Raw genomic sequence first — 17,974 nt, 5'->3', positions numbered from 1 at the left:
AGATATTCAATCGAATACAGAAATACAATTACAAATCTTACAGGTCAACTCTACCAAATACACAATATGAATCCCTTGTTTACCATCTGTGATTTCCATCTACCACTGTGATGAAACGTAATCCTCCACTCTGTAAAAAGTAACAGTGTCACTGCAGCCATCTCTTGGTCATGAATGCTTGAAATATTTTCCAAGACCTTAAAGCATCCAGCCTATTTAAAAGCCCGGCTGCTCTTCACCTCATTGTTACATATCAACTGAGAGCGTGAATTAATGAGTTGCTTCTTCGACAACTTCAAAAAGAAGACATTAGGATATTATAATGGCTCCTAACGAAACCAAAACCATGAAGCCTGTCCAAAGAGTGGTCAGAAAGATTAAAACAGCAGCTTTGGTCTCCAGCTTAACCAGAGGTTGGCAGCAATGGGCATCAGAGCACTCAACAAAGCAATCTCAAGAACCTTCCGGTTGGAATCCAGGTGATGGAGAGGTTTCTAAAAATCTCAAATCCACTTTGGAGGATAATCTCAAGTCTACCATTGTAACTGAACCTAAAAAAGAAGCCAAGTGTTCCTCAGAAGATGTTGCAGAGATGCACATAAAAACTAAAGTCGTCACCAAAAGTTTTTCAAGCAAAGCTCAAGAAAGAGGAATGGACATTGGCTCATTGACTGAAAGGTATGAGAAAGAACCCTGCACACAAATACATAGTAAATATGATGATTCAATGGTGGACAAGCTACTGCAAGTTCAAGTGTCTCCAACAAGGAGAAGGAAGTGCTCTAATCTGGTCTCACAACTCACTAAAGGCTGGAAGGATATGGAAAATGTTGGTGAAGAGCTACAGGAAGAGTCGAGGTCGCTACCAAAGCTTGCTGAATTTCGCAGTGAAAGTCTGGAAACTGAAGACAGTGGATATGGAGAAAATGAGGGAGATACAAAGACAGACCTGGAAAAGAAGACGGACCTTACAGAAGCGAAAAAGGAAGATACAGCCAGGATTAAACGGGCAACTTCTTCACTGTAAGTAATGACACAGCTATATTGCCATTTTATATGTAGCATGTTATGTATCATACATATGTGCATGGCACCAATTTCTGTAGGTCCTGTAATGAAAAGCTTTTTTATTAATATAGTGGTCACAGAATTGAGCTCTGACCCTAATGATCCCCATATTTGAGTACAGTAGTTTTGAGACACCTTAGCCAAGAACTCACCTAGACTTCACATTGAAAAAGCCACATGCTGCCATGGACACCTCAGGAGACATTATAAACAGGTCCTAGGTGAGAAGTGTATAGCCATTTTATGATGTTGCTGCCAGTGTTGTAACTAGAAAATACTTGGAAAGTTAAAATGTCTGGACTGGACCGAGGAGGAGGTGGTTGCCCATAAGGAAATCTGCATGGTCTCCAAAAAAGTTTGTGATGAAGATCACTACAGTGTGTGTATGCATTTTTATGCATGTCAAGACAAGTTGAAGTGGTACTGGGGCATTCTTCAGTTCCGTACCTCTGTATATTTGTTGTAGTGTTAAAGAATAACTAAACATTTATTTTTTTCTTAATAATTTTGTCCAGCGTGGAAAATTGATTCAGAAAGTTTCATAACTTATTAGTGGATTTGTCTTATTTCCTGTAAAAATAAATAGAATATAAAAGGTTTCCAATCCCCTGCTCTTCCCCGGTCTAATCGTCTTTCTTTAGCTGCATTGAAATCAGAATATACTCATTTGGAGTACAGATGATGGCAGTGAAAGGTTCAGCATCTGTGTCTCACTAACTCTGGGGATAAGCTGCTGAAGGAGATTCTTCTAATAATCACAACATTCAGAGGATGAGACAGGGGATGACTAGAGATAAGTGGATAAGATACAAGTCAAATTCGCCGGTTTGCTTCAATTTTCCCAAAAAATTAATGTCACTTATTATGCTCTGGGGGCTATCTAGACCAGAGGTCTCAAACATGTGGCCCGCGGGAAACATGCAGCCCCTGAGGTTGCTTCATGCAGGCACTGGATCTCCCCTGGAGGCCTCCAACTTCAGTGATTCTTTTCAGTTGAATGTGCATCCTTGGATTGTGGTACAGACACCAGCTCTCTACACAACACCAATACGAGGCGCTAGACAATCAGAGGATGGCGGCTGACATCACCAAGCCGGCATGGGCAGCGTGTTACATTACTGTCAGGCTGTGGAGGAGAAGGGGATGCTGTTCATCGAGGGAGCAGAGGTCAGGTGAGAAGGATGTTCTGTGAAGCGTGGACCAATTGGGGAAATTACTACATGATGGGGAACAGGATAGGCACATTACTATAAGATGGAGGCATTACTACAAGATGCTGACCAGGATGGAAAATTTACTACAAAATGGGAACATTACTACAAGAGTGGAACCAGGGTGGGAGACATTACTACGAGGTAGGGACCACGATGGGACATTATTAAAAGATGAGGACATTACTACAACATATTGATTAGGATGGGGGACATTACTACAAGATTTTGACCAGATTGGTGACATTGCTTGAAGATGCTGACCAGGATGGGGACATTATTATAAAATGGGAACATTACTTCAAGATGAGAACCAGGATGGAGGACATAACTACAAGATAGGAACCAACCGGTGATCATAAGATGTGGCAAGGACCGGACGGAAGGCGGTGAGTAAGAGGGGACTGGAGAGGTGAGAGTGGTATGGTGAGTATAAGGATTTTTTAACCTTTTGATGTCCAATTATGGCTCAGAAAAACAGTGATTAGTGTCCAGCATTTTTCTGAATCTTCACGGAAGTAAATTGCAAAAAAAAAACCCTGCATTTTGATGAATGCTAATGTACCGTATTTTTTGGACTCTAAGACGCACCACAAATTTTTAGAAGAAAAATAGGGAAAGAAATTAATGCGTCAAATGAGGGTCCGTCTTACAGTCCGAATTATTCAGCTTACCTGGGGGGTAAAGTATGATAGGGAGCGCTGGTGGAGCGGGGTCACAGGAGGTGTTTGGTTGTCTGGCCCATCCCAGGCTGGTACAGCAGGTTCGATGGTGTGGGGGCTCCATTTGGTGAAAGCCCCCACACATCCATCCCAGGCTGGTGCGCGGCACTTTTCCAGATGATCGGTGGTGCGGGGGCTCCGCCGGCTTTTTGTGAAAGGCTGGAGCCCCCGCACTTCCATTGCTGTAATGAATCTGATGAGTTGATCTTCATGAAAGTGGCTGCCAGAGGCAGCGCATGCGCAGAAAACGCTGGCGGAGCCCCCTGCACCACCGATCATCTGCCAAACTGCCGCGCATCAGCCTGGGATGTGTCTCCTGGTAAGTGCATCCCGACCATAAGACGCACCCCCATTTTCCCCAAAAAATTTTTGGGAAAAAAGTGCTTCTTATGGTCTGAAAAATACGGTATGTAAAATTCCAATAAAATGCAATTCCACTTGAATTTATTTGCTCATCTCTAGTGTATCTGATTCCTGACCTTTCACGGTCATCATCTGTACTCCAAATGAGTATGTTCTGATATTAATGCAGCTGAAGGCAAATAGACAGGGAAAAAGCAGGGGTTTGGGAGCCACTTACATGCAATTTTATTTCAAGAAAACAGGCAAATCCTCTAATCAATTGATTTACAAAGTTTCATAACTTTCCTAGCTGGTCAAAATAATTAAAAAAAAAAATGTAAAGTGTAATTATTTTGGAGTTGTGCACCATTAGGAGCATTGCACAATCCATTAGATCTATTCTGAGACCCAGGGCAGGTGCAGACCAGGAGCTTAATATAGTCTGCAATGGTATATACCATGTAATCTGCAAAGAAAAAAATAGTGAAGGAAGAATCACAGAAACAGTAGACGGCAGCATTGTATTACTGAGTTATATGAGAGCAGCGTCCAGTGCAAGGGTTAAAAAGTTATAAAAATGTAATATTCCCAATAAATTCTTAAAATACACAAAAGCATGATTTACATTGCAGTCACTTATTTGGTAAAGCTGTAGCTATTAACACATTTAATCATTTACTGAAGATAAGATTTCAAAAAGACCATTGTTTACAGGGAATAATCCGCGTGAATTGGTCTTTAATTATGGATTAATCCTTATTATTTCCTTTACAATACAAACAATACAGAAGAAATTTATGGTTACGTGTCTCACCTCACACACGATTTTACCGCACCACTTGATATAGAGACATTGATTTTCTGGAGGACAGGAATGGAGAACTTTATTAGTTTATATAACATCATGAAATACTTTATTTAGAGATTTTGCTACTATGATCTTGTTAATATGTTCACATATTTGTTATGTGCAGATAATCTAACACTTTAACCCATTAGTTTTCCAAAAGGATTTCTCATTTGGATGCACAAAATGATAGGAATATTTTATGCCGTGTTATTACGATACACTATTAATTATTGGTATGTCCAATAAAAAGAGATAAATCGTTTAATCCACAATGATGCCATATTCCATAAAATTCTAATAGGTTGGGGGCCACGCTGGATCCCAAGATACTGGAAGAAATGAGCTTCCAAGAAACTGTTCTGCCACATGATATGTGGCATCATCAATCCAATCCCAGCCTGGATCCAGTTGCCTCTTCACTTGGTGAAACATACGTTAGGGATCCCCCCCCCGATCTCCCCACCTATCAGATATTTATGGCATATACTGGGAACATGCCATCAAGACCGGCCAAAGGGTGTATGTCAAGTGATGATCAAACATGCTTGGATAAGGTGTTATCCTCCATGCTCGGGTGCTAACCGAGTGTCTTCAGCATGCTCAAGAAATATGTTGGAGTCCCCGCGGCTGCATGTCTTGCAGCTGTTCGATAGCCACAACACATGTAGGGATTGCCTGTTTGTTAGGGAATCCCTGCATGTGTTGAGGCTGTCTAACAGCGGCGGGGACTCGAACATATTATTCGAGCACGCCAAAGTCAATCTGTTAGCATCCGAGCACTTTCACGCATCACTATGTGTGACCAAGGTGGTTGCACAAGAACGTCAACCTTCCATATTGAAGAGATCACCAACTCTAAATGGTATGGACATTCAAATTTTGCACTGTATGGAAGGGAGACCGAATCATGTATACTTTCTGGATTGGGATATTTTCTGGATTTTTCAGGTTTTTTTTAGCAACCATTTGTTTGTAGTTGGAGACCATTGGCACGGTTATCAAGCTATCTGGGCAGGTTATACAGACCCACACCCAATCTGAATGGTAATATCTCTGAGTTACCTCCTGTATACCCTTCGTGATTCAATTCACAAGACAGCCCAAAAAAATAAGACTATTACATCCTCCCTATGGAAATGAACCAATTTTTGCTGCTGCATAGGGAACCGTCCAACATAAAGGGTTTGCATTAAGTTTTTAAGCTTCCCCTATTCATAGCATGGCGATAGCATCCTGATCACTGGATATCCGACCGCTGGGATCTCTAAAGATATTCGAGAACGGAGCTTTGAAGAGCCGTGTCTGAATAGAATGGACATCAAGCATGAGAACCTGAGCTACATTCATTCTTAATGGGAGTGCCGAACACCAGCTGAGCACAGCGCCTGGCTATCTCCTGTGGTCCCATTGAGAATGAACTGTGATGAACACTGAGCACTGTTCTTAGGATTGGTCGGAGTCCCAGTCATTGGATCCCCAGCGGTCAGATAGTTATTCCTTCTCCTAGGGGTAGGAGAAAATTTTCAAACTTGGAACAACCCTTTTATGAGCAGCTCTACATGCCATAAATGCCTGCACTGAGAAAATACCCTTACAGTTGTTTTCCTTCATCCATTAGGTCACACCTGTCTCAGGCGGTATGCAATAGATTAGTTGGGAATTAAAACATAAAACTCAAACACTTCGCACATAAGATTCCTGTAATGGACCTTGCATAAAAGACCTACCCTACTATCCCGAGGGGAAACAGTTGGCTTTACAGTATGTGTGTGGTGCTGAATGGAAGGTGTATATCGGTATGAATCCAACTAGGAAAATAGTAAATAAAATATATTACTTTTCTTAAACTCCAGGAGCAACAAGGCTGTAGGAGAACTCCAGAACATCAACAAAGCCTATAAACGAAACAGCCCCGTCAATAACATCAAGGGAAAGTGGGAGAAGTGGTCTGGAGAACATGTCCTCAACCAAAAACTGAATCCTTTCAGCGATGACTTTGACCATGAGTTTGCAATGTCCAAACGACTACAGAAAGGTGAAGATGGTTACGGGCGTCCAAAGGAGGGAACCAAGACTGCCGAGAGGGCCATGAGGGCAGAAGCACACATACATCGGGAGATGAAAGACCTCTGCTTCATCATTTCTACAATGGCCGAACCAGAGAAAGACGGGAAGGTCCGCGTCACCTTTGGAGAACTGTTTGATAGATATGTACGGATTTCCGATAAAGTGGTGGGAATCCTGCTGAGGGCCAGGAAACATGGAATGGTGGATTTCCCAGGGGAAATGTTGTGGCAAGGCAGAGATGATCACGTGATAATAACCTTGCTGTAGACAGGTTTTAGATTCCAATTCAGCGTATGAACGTTCCCTCATAGATAGTTGTATATACGAAAAAGTAGAATTTTTCATTATGGTGACCCATTTTAAAGGCACAGCTCATCCCCTACCACAGGGCGCATACTTACGTGTCATCCAGAAAAAAGAATAGGCATCAGTTGGCACAATTACATCAGTAGTCCATTACACAGATTTTTTTTTTTTTTTTTAAATAATAAATATGGGATTCAAGGTTGTTAAAAAATAATCTTAAAAATACCTATTGGACGCCTGCTGTCCCCTTGCGGTCTTACCCTTGGCTGACAATCCCCTTAATATAAAGAGTACAGGATTAAAAAACATATATTTTTTCAAGAAACAACATGTCAATTGGGTCTGACATGGTAGATCTCTGAGTTAGAACACCAGACAGAGTCCATGGGCAACAGTGATGCTGTTACTGTAAAAATATAAAAAAAAAAACATTTTCTAACCATGAGCAACCTCTTTACATATACCAAAAATTATAGACAGTATAAGACCTAGTGCAGATTCTGAGACGACATAAGATTTTCTTTTCCCATGAGTTTTGAACCCGTGTGTCAAGGGGTGTTCCCATCTCCAAGATCCTATCCCAATATGTAGTAGGTGTAATAATATTAGCAAATACCTCCAATTAGAAATGTAGTATAGTTCTTCTGATTCACTATCTACGTTACCCCATGTGCAGGGCATTGCAGTAGCATAGGTATCCATGGTAACCACCACTCATATGGCATTTTGTTAGTGTTTAATGGTTGTAACCATGGATACCCATGCTACTGCAATGCCCTGCATATGGGGTAAGGGACATAGTGAATCAGAAGAACTATCCTACATTTCAAATTGGAGGTTTTTCCTTATATTAATATTATTACTACACCTACTACATATTGGGAGAGGATCTTGGAGATGGGAGTACCCTTTTAACTCTTAGGTGGTAACTGTATGAAGCTAGAAATGCTTCTTATCTTCTGGTCAGTACATGTATGGTCTGCAGGGCTCAAACCATCTGCAGGCAGATTTTCCTTTGATATGTTTTGCTTTCCAGGCTGGTATTACATAAACTTTTTGTAGCTATCAGACACCATTGTAGCCCATGGGAGTGATTTGTACATGCAAATTTAATGAGACATTTGTATGACTGCTGTACAACAAAATATCAAAAAAGGAAAAAGAAAAAAAAAAAAAACAGAAAAAAGATTTATAAAAGTGGGGCATCATCTAGCAGAACACCTATAAATTGAAATTGATGGCCCTGCCTTAAAAGAGCTTCGAAATCCGAAAACATAAGGGTATTTTCTGTTTTTCTAGAAATAGCAGTGCACCCTTCTTCCCTTGAACGAGGAGTTTGTTTAATGTGATTGATCAGAACAATTTTTTTTATTTTTGCTCCGTCAGGTCTTACTTTATTCTCACTGCTGTGAAGTCTTCTGTGTACAGCAATGTAGAGGAATCTGAAAGAACATTTATTTTGTATTATTTATTAATGCGTTTCACATTTGTTATAGTATTTTATACCTTAATAAATTATTTATATCAGTTGGCGTCATTGTGGTATTATCGCATGCCTTAAAGTGGTGATAAACGGCCTTATGACTGTGCAGGTTTATTTAAACATTTATTAAGGAGCGACGCATTTGGGACCTCGCGCTCAGCAGATTATTTTTTTTTTATTGGTATAGTAAAAAAAAAAAAAAAAAAAAAAAGAATACTGCCTCTGTAGAGGAGGCAAACATGGCACGCCATCTACAATATAAATAAATCTAGGAAATAATTGTAATTATTCTGTAGTTCGGGATTACGATGGACCTGTGACAATTCAAGGTTTCCACATTTTTGGGAATATCCTGTATTGATACATGGTAAAAAGGCAGGTTGGACTTTAAAAACCCTTGCCAAAAAAATAAAAATGGTATCACTACCATAGAGGGCCCACTCACACTGGAAAATTGTCATCCGCCAGTTTCATACCACAAGAGAACTGATGAACTTTCCCCCAACAGATGACGTCAGAGGAGCAAAAGGTGAAGGATTTAATATTTATGTGTGTTTTGTGTATTTGTGTTTAGTGCTTTTTCTGTGAAATTTTTATGAATTTTTGGTTCTTATTCACATAATGTTATGCATATTTCTCAAATATATATATTTAACAAACTGTTGTTTCATCATATTGAAGTTTCCGCTAAGGCCACATTCACACGTTCAGTATTCGGTCAGCATTTTACATCAGTATTTGTAAGCCAAAATCAGGTGAGGAACAAATCAGAGAAAAAGTATAATAGAAAAACCCGTCACCACTTCTGTATTTATCACCCACTCCTGGCTTTGGCTTATACATACCGATGTAAAATACTGATAGTGTGAACGTGGCCTGAGTTCCAATACTACTGGGTAGGCTCATGATTAAATTCTATTATTATACCAATTGTGCTGTGTGCAAATTTAATATAAAATAATGTGTACGGCACTTTGCTACTTTCCTAGAGCGCCGTGTAAACTCAAAATCAGAATTGTCCGGCTCGGCAAGTTCCGAAAATCCACACCACCAACGCGTTTCTGATATTCATGGAATACTATTAAATTGAAACATTCGATTCCAATTATTAACACGTGTTTACCAAGTAGCCCAGCCATGTGTTAATTGGAACCAAAAGGTATTTTAATTCTATAGCTTTCCTCTTTTCCATACACCAAGAGTAAGGGTACTTGCTGTCCGAAACGCGTTGATGGTATGGATCTGCTGTACCCGTTTTAAACATTGAAGAATAAATCATTGAAGAAATGTTAATATACATTCATTGAGCTTGTACTATTATTTCTTTGGATTTACATTTCAATGAACTAATCCTTGTTTGACAAGGAGAAAAGGTAATAAGGGTGTTCCTACAGCAGCTCACTCTCTTCTCCGCCATCAAAACGTCATGAATCCTTATCCGAGCATGCAACTGTAATGGGGAGTTTAGGCTTTAAGGACAACTAGAAAAGCATATTCATCCAGCGTTCATTTCCTACTGGGCATTTTTGGTTTACTTGCTGTACATTCCAACTGCATGGGACATAACACACACAAAATGCAAGTAAATCATTTAAATCAATGGCGCATGTTGTCCCAGAACAAGAACCAGTAGTTTGTCGCGCTTTCTCAGACTTTTACAATATCCAGAATTCTTTGATTCATGGACTTTGTTAATGAAAAATAAGATTCTACATGAACCGAGGTCCAGGCGCTCGAAGGAGAGATGACATAAGCTTTCTAGGATTTACAGTCATATGTAAAAGTTTGGGCACCCCTATTAATGTTAACCTTTTTTCTTTATAACAATTTTGGTTTTTGCAACAGCTATTTCAGTTTCATATATCTAATAACCGATGGACTCAGTTATATTTTTGGATTCAAATGAGGTTTATTGTACTAACAGAAAATGTGCAATCTGCATTTAAACAAAATTTGACCGGTGCAAAAGTATGGGCACCTCAACATAAAAGTGACATTAATATTTCGTAGATCCTCCTTTTGCAAAAATAACAGCCTCTAGTTGCTTCCTGTAGCTATTAATGAGTTCCTGGATCCTGGATGAAGGTATTTGTGACCATTCCTGTTTACAAAACAATTCCAGTTCAGTTAAGTTTGATGGTCACCGAGCATGGACAGCCCGCTTCAAATCATCCCACAGATGTTCGCTGATATTCAGGTCTGGGGACTGGGATGGCCATTCCAGAACATTGTAATTGTTCCTCTGCATGAATGCCTGAGTAGATTTGGAGCGGTGTTTTGGATCATTGTCTTGCTGAAATATCCATCCCCTGCGTAACTTCAACTTCATCACTGATTCTTGAACATTATTGTCAAGAATCTGCTGATACTGAGTTGAATCCATGCGACCCTCAACTTTAACAAGATTCCCGGTGTCGGCATTGGCCACACAGCCCCAAAGCATGATGGAACCTCCACCAAGTTTTACTGTGGATAGCAAGTGTTTTTCTTGGAATGCTGTGTTTTTTAGCCTCCATGCATAACGCCTTTTTGTATGACCAAACAACTCAATCTTTGCTTCATCAGTCCACAGGACCTTCTTCCAAAATGTAACTGGCTTGTCCAAATGTGCTTTTGCATACCTCAGGCGACTCTGTTTGTGGCGTGCTTGCAGAAACGGCTTCTCTCGCATTACTCTTCCATACAGCTTCTCCTTGTGCAAAGTGCGCTGTATTGTTGACCGATGCACAGTGACACCATCTGCAGCAAGATGATGCTGCAGGTCTTTGGAGGTGGTCTGTGGATTGTCCTTGACTGTTCTCACCATTCTTCTTCTCTGCCTTTCTGATATTTTTCTTGGCCTGCCACTTCTGGGCTTAACAAGAACTGTACCTGTGTTCTTCCATTTCCTTACTATGTTCCTCACAGTGGAAACTGACAGGTTAAATCTCTGAGACAACTTTTTGTATCCTTCCCCTGAAAAGCTATGTTGAATAATCTTTGTTTTCAGATCATTTGAGAGTTGTTTTGAGGAGCCCATGATGCCACTCTTCATAGGAGAATCAAATAGGAGAACAACTTGCAAGTGGCCACCTTAAATACCTTTTCTCATGATTTGATACACCTAGCTATGAAGATCAAAGCTCAATGAGGTTACAAAACCAAATTAGTGCTTCAGGAAGTCAGTAAAAAGTAGTTAGGAGTGTTCAAATCAAGAAAATGATAAGGGTGCCCATACTTTTGCACTGGTCAAATTTTGTTTAAATGCAGATTGCACATTTTCTGTTAGTACAATAAACCTCATTTGAATCCAGAAATATAACTGAGTCCATCAGTTATTAGATATATGAAACTGAAATAGCTGTGGCAAAAACCAAAATTGTTATAAATAAAAAAGGTTAACATTAATAGGGGTGCCCAAACTTTTACATATGACTGTATTTTACTCCCTTATCTACCTCCATTAATGCCACAGCAATTTACAGATATTAGCACTGTCCCCATTGGGGATCACAGTATAAATTCCCGATTGGTCTGTCTTTAGAATGTGGGAGGAAACCTACACTAACATGGGGAGAACATGCAAACTCCTTGCAGATGTTGTCCTTGGTGGGATTTGAATCCGAGTATGCTTGGATAATGCCTTACTCCAGCACGTTCGCTCATCACTATTAAGTACTCTTCCCATCAGTCTAAAGCCCCCTTCACACATAGCGAGATCGCTAAAGCATCACCGATTTTGTGACGCAACAGCGATATCGCTAGCGATCTCGCTACATGTGACACGTACCTCCGACTGGCTCCCCAGCTGGATATCGTTGATCGCGCGAGATCGTCCTGGTCCATTTCTTGTTGTTGGCTTCCTGCTGGCGCCGAAGAGCGACTCCATGGACGCGGGCGGAAGTCGTCACCAGAGCTGCCGTCTGACAGGTAAGTAGCGACCCCCGACCCCTGCGATGTCGCTGGTGAGATCTGCCTGTGTGGCAGCTCACTAGCGACCAATTAGCGATGCACCAGCGATCCTGACCGCGTCGTATCGTTGTCGGGATCGCTGGTGCATCGCTAAATGTAACGGGACCTTAAGGCAGACATGGACAAAGTGAGGCCCACAGGTCACATCCAGCCCTCTGGCTGTCACAGTCCAGCTCCCAGATGAAGACAGCCCAGGGGCTGTAAAACAGAGGCCCACTGTGCTATCCCACATCCGCTCGCTTGCTGTCTCCTTCTGCGCTGACTTTTTTGGTGGAGGAGGGGTCTCCGGCCACTTCCTCCACCAATCAGCATGTGAAACAGCTGACAGGATAATGTCATTTCATCACGTCAGCAGTGTACTGCGGAGAGTCAGCACACCGGAGACAGTGACAGGAGCAGAAGCAGAGCGTCGGGGAATGGGACTGAGGTATGTTTGTGTATGGGATGGTTGGCTGGACATGGGGAGGCTATCGGGGTTTCATGCTGGACATGGGGAGTCTATGGGGGTCTCATACTGGACATGGGGAGGCTATAGGAGCCTCATGCAGTATATGGGAAGGCTATGTGGGGCTGATGCACATGGGGAGGCTGTGGAGGGCCTCATGCAGTATATAGGGAGGCTGTGTGAGGCTTATGCTGCTTATAGGGAGGCTGTGTGGGTATCATACAGTATATAGGGAGGCTGTGTGGGTATCATACAGTATATAGGGAGGCTGTGTGGGTATCATACAGTATATAGGGAGGCTGTGTGGGGCTGATGCACATGGGGAGGCTGTGGAGGGCCTCATGCAGTATATTGGGAGGCTGTGGGTGGCTTATGCTGCTTATAGGGAGGCTGTGTGGGTATCATACAGTATATAGGGAGGCTGTGTGGGGCTGATGCACATGGGGAGGCTGTGGAGGGCCTCATGCAGTATATAGGGAGGCTGTGTGAGGCTTATGCTGCTTATAGGGAGCCTGTGTGGGTATCATACAGTATATAGGGAGGCTGTGTGGGTATCATACAGTATATAGGGAGGCTGTGTGGGTATCATACAGTATATAGGGAGGCTGTGTGGGTATCATACAGTATATAGGGAGGCTGTGTGGGGCTGATGCACATGGGGAGGCTGTGGAGGGCCTCATGCAGTATATTGGGAGGCTGTGGGTGGCTTATGCTGCTTATAGGGAGGCTGTGTGGGGCTCATGCTGTATATGGGGAGGCTGTGTGGGGCTCATCCTGCATATTGGGAGGTTGTGGGTGGCTAATACGATATATAGAAGGGGCTATATTGGGGTTCAAATGATATATAGGGGGAATGTCAGCATACTTAATTCTGCTCAATATTAAGTGATACAGGTAATATTAATATAATTATCAATAAGAATTTTAATTAATATTTTGATATTAATATTGAGGAGAATTAAGTTCAGCCTATTGGTTCGGCCCTCCACAAGTCACGGCCTCTCATGCAGCCCCTCAAGAAAATTAATGGCCCACCCCTGGTCTAAGGCCATGTGCAAAAGAGGTGCATTTGCATCTTTTCTTCTGTAGTCAAAACCTTAACTCTTGACATGTGCGATTTGTCTACTGTAAATATTAATAAAGTTAGTTGTATTCACCAAAACTGCTGCACAAATGTTGTGGTTTTTGTAGTGTCTCAATATTTTCAATGAGTAAAACCGCTGAAACAATAGTCAGGCTGCAGGTGTAAAAAAAAAAAAATGTAGCAATGCTCAAAATCAGGAGAAAAACAAAAAAAAAAGCCACGCGATTGTCGAAATCTCAACTTTTGTTGATATTGTTTTCTGCGGAAAAAAGCAGCATGTGTGAACATAGCCTAGCCAGGCGCATTCAGATATCTGTGAAAAACAGATAGAAATTATGGAAATGTGAACAGCGTCACAGACAAATAATTTTTTTTTTTTTGCTGGTCCTAGCGATCGGTACAAAATTGGGCAGAACATGTCCAGCATCGATCCAAGCAGGGCTGTGGAGTCGATAAGCCAAACCTCTGACTCAGACTCCTCAATTTCCATGACACCGACTCAGACTCCACAGCCCTGGATCCAAGTGTTGTATTAAAGTCGCTAACCGAAGTATATGGAGAAAAAACCCACCACGTGGACACCACCAGCCATGCACCATCCTTTTTTCATGGACGGGATTCATTGGCATTTTTGAAGTTTCAGCAGAGGTTTGTTCATTTTTCTTTCCATGTGTGAGAAAAACAGGCGGCTGTCTCACTGAAGACTAAAACGATTCTAAAAGAGAACTGGATCTTAGCTGTCCTTTACATTTAAAGACCTTGGCCCAAGAGAGAAACGTCTGAGAAAATAAGTTTTCACCTGAAGAGTTACTGTTTATTGCCGACAAATGGATTGACACAACTCTATCAAAATGCACGCTTCCCACCTCAATGCTACAAGTGTTGTCTATAACCAAGTAATGCAGATTAAAACGTACATAGTCACAGTTTACAAAGCTGCTCTCCCCGAGTGCAGTCACAGGAGCACGAGCCTGTACCTTTAAATGTAATCCGTCAGCAAGGTTCTGCTATGTAATCAGAGTGCAGCATGGGGTAGGGGTTAAAGCACGGAATTCAGCGATGTGGTGGATCCCAGCACAGCCACTAACAAAAAGTATGTAACTATATATATGGTTTAACCCCTTACTGCCAGCTGATGGGATAGTATGTCAGCTGGCAGTATCTCTCGCTTTGAGGTGGGCTCCGGCGGTGAGCCCACCTTAAAGCCGAGACATGTCACTGTTATAAACAGCTGACATGGCCCTGAAAGAGGCGTGAGCGGAATCGCGATCCGCCCACGCCTATTAACTAGTTAAAAGCCGCTGTAAAACACTGACAGCGGGCATTTAACTAGAGCGTCCGGAGCACGGCTGGAAATGAGCGCATCACCGACCACTGTCACGTGATCGGGGGGGGGGGGGGGGGTCAGCGATGCGTTGCCATAACAAGCTGAGGTCTCCTCAAGACCTTGTGGATGGCAGATTGCTAGGAGTGCCGCCCCTGTGGTCGTCGCTCATAGCAATGCTGTAATTCTACTACATAGAAGTGATCTATGCATCACCTCTACATAGCAGAGGCGATCGAGCTATGGCGGCTTCTAGCCTCCTATGGAGTCTATTGAAGCATGCCAAAAGTAAAAAAAAAAAAAAAAAAAAAAAAAAAAAAAGTGTTTAAAAATTAAAAAAAAAATAAAAAAACACAAAGTTTAAATCACCCCCCTTTTGCCCCATTCAAAATAAAATTAAAAAAAGAAAAAAAAAAGTCTTAGTTACTCACCGGTTAACGGTGTTTTTCGGAGTCTATGACAGCACCACCTGAGAGAGGGGATCCGCCCTTCAGGAACAGGAAACCTACAGATACAAAAGGGCGGCACCTCTCCCACGCATCAGTTGGATTACAGAGCACAAGAGGACCACAATGGTTAATAGCAAAATTTATATACAGTACTTTTACACAACTATTCCTTACCAGTGTACATACAAGAGGAAGAAGTGCACACCCAAACTTAAACTAAAGGGAGGGAATATACGGGTGCTGTCATGGACTCCGAAAAACACCGTTAACCGGTGAGTAACTAAGACTTTATCGGTCGTCCATGACAGCACCACCTGAGAGAATTACAGAGAGTAAAACTATTTAGGGAGGGACTACAGCCTGCAGTACCCTTATACCAAAAGAGAGGTCTGTGGAAGCACCCAAGTCTAGCCTATAATGACTATAAAAGGTGCTCGGAGAGGACCAAGTAGCCGCCTTACATATCTGGTCAATGGACACTTCTGATCTTTCGGCCCACGAGGTCGCCATGGCTCTGGTGGAATGCGCCCTCAGCTTCCGGGGTGGCGACCTGCCTTTTGAGGTGTATGCTATTGAGATCGCTTCTGTAACCCACTTGGCTAGTGTACTTTTTGACGCTCTACAACCTTAGGGCCTTGATGAGAGACAAACAGGGCATTATCTTTTTTCCAGGGATCGGTAATTGCCAGATATTCTATGAGGCATTTCCTAACATCCAAGGTGTCAAGTTTCTCTTCCTTCTCATTAGCTGGATTAGGGAGGAAAGATGGAAGGACTATCTCCTGTGTCCTATGAAAGCTGGAAACTACCTTAGGTAAATACGCCGGATCAGGTCTGATTACCACCCTATCGTCCTTGAACTGTATATAAGGAGGAGGTCTAGATAATGCCTGGATGTCGCTTATCCTACGAGCTGAGGTTAGAGCTACCAGGAAGGCTACTTTGAGGGACAGGTTCTTTATGGAAGCTGATGAGATAGGTTCGAATGGGGCTTCTGTCATAGCCGTGAGGACTAGGTTCAAGTCCCACGGCATGAATCTATCTTTCGCTATTGGCCTGGATCTACCTGCTGCCTTAATGAATCTACTGATCCAGTAATTACCAGCGAAGTTGCAGCTAAAGAGGACCCCCAAGTCTGATACTTGTACTTTAAGGGTACTAGTGGAGAGCCCCATATCCAGACCTTTCTGAAGAAACTCTAAGATTTGGTTTACAGGTGCTGAAGCGCCAGCGACCACTCCAGAGTTCTGCAGGAATTTTTTCCAAATTCTGACATAGATTTTGGTAGTGATGACTTTTCTACTTTTAAGTATGGTGTTAATCAGGTCTGGGGAGAAGCCTTTTTCTCTCAGCAGTGTCTGTTCAAACTCCACGCCGTCAGATGTAGGCCAGCCACCTGAGGATGGAACACTGGGCCCTGGGATAGGAGATCCGGGATGTCCGGAAGGACCCAAGGGTCGGACACCGACATGGTCCTGAGGCAAGAAAACCAAGCCCTCCTGGGCCAAAATGGAGCGATAACTATCACCCTTGCTCTGTCTCTCCTGATTTTCTTCATCACCAGGGGTAGTAGCGATAGGGGAGGGAAGGCGTATGCTAGCCCGAAGTCCCACTTTATCAGAAAGGCATCTACCGCCAGGGGGTTCTCTCTGGGATTTAGGGAGCAAAATTGTTTTAATTTTCTGTTTTCCCTGGTAGCGAAGAGGTCTACCTCTGGTTGTCCCCATTTTTGTACAATCAGGTCGAAGATGGAGGTGCTTAGGGACCATTCTCCTTGTTTTAGAGGATTGCGGCTTAGGAAGTCTGCTGTGATATTTTCCTTCCCTTTTATATGTAGAGCTGTTAAAGATTGAAAATGCTGCTCTGCTAGCTGGAACAGCCGTTCTGCCACATTCATCAGGGGTTTGGAACGAGTCCCGCCTTGGTGGTTGATATAAGCCACGGTGACCTGATAGTCGGAGAACACTCGCACATGATGGCCCTGTAGATACACAAGTAGCTCCTTAGCTGCCTGCTCTACCGCGGTCAACTCTTTCAGATTAGATGACATTTCTATCTGATGATGCTCCCATAGGCCCTGTACCAGAATCTCACACATATGAGCCCCCCAACCGGAAGGGCTAGCATCCGTGGTGATTATGCGGGATATGTCATACTCCCAGGGGACCCCTTTGGATAAATTATCCTTGACTAGCCACCACTCTAGGGACTCCCTTGTGTTTCGGGACAAGGTTAGCTGGCCCTCTAAGTAACCCTCAAGGATTCTCTGATGCCTTAAGACCTCGCCCTGCAGTTTTCTTGTATGAAACTGTGCCCACTGGACTGCCGGGATACAGGACGAGAGGGAACCCAGAAGGGACATGGCTTTCCTGAGGGACATGGTAGGGTTATTGGAAGCGTTCAGGACCTGATAGTGTAGGCGAACAAGCTTCTCCGGGGGCAGACGGCATTCCTGTTTCTCAGAGTCTAGGATCAGGCCCAAGAATTGTTGGACTCTCACCACCTGTAACCGAGACTTTTTAATGTTAAGCAGCCATCCTAACCCCTCTAGGGCAGACATTGCCCTTTGTAGTTGTTCCAGACAATGTTTTGCTGTTTTCCCTACGATCAGTAAGTCATCTAAGTAGGGGATCACAAGAATGTCCGATTCACGTAGATGGGCCATAACTTCC

General features: G+C 42.7%; 1 protein-coding gene across 1 annotated transcript; it reads left to right on the top strand.

The window, feature by feature from the left end:
• Positions 1–275: 275 nt before the first annotated feature.
• ABRA (actin binding Rho activating protein) lies at positions 276–7,199 on the top strand. The gene is made up of 2 exons (XM_073590178.1): positions 276–1,023; positions 6,047–7,199. Exons 1-2 carry the CDS (start codon positions 323–325, stop codon positions 6,525–6,527), a joined length of 1,182 nt encoding a protein of 393 aa, XP_073446279.1. The 5' UTR covers positions 276–322; the 3' UTR covers positions 6,528–7,199.
• Positions 7,200–17,974: the final 10,775 nt, after the last annotated feature.

Source organism: Dendrobates tinctorius, unplaced genomic scaffold (genome assembly GCF_039654945.1).
Source record: "Dendrobates tinctorius isolate UK_male_01 unplaced genomic scaffold, ASM3965494v1 ptg000116l, whole genome shotgun sequence".
NCBI classification, from domain to species: Eukaryota; Metazoa; Chordata; class Amphibia; order Anura; family Dendrobatidae; genus Dendrobates; species Dendrobates tinctorius.
This window is presented reverse-complemented; position numbering and strand designations above follow the sequence as displayed.

Coding starts and splice junctions, on each gene's coding strand:
- ABRA (XM_073590178.1), top strand. CDS start 323: ATGGCTCCTAACGAAACCAAAACCATGAAGCCTGTCCAAAGAGTGGTC. Junction 1,024..6,046: donor AAACGGGCAACTTCTTCACT/GTAAGTAATGAC, acceptor CTTAAACTCCAG/GAGCAACAAGGCTGTAGGAG.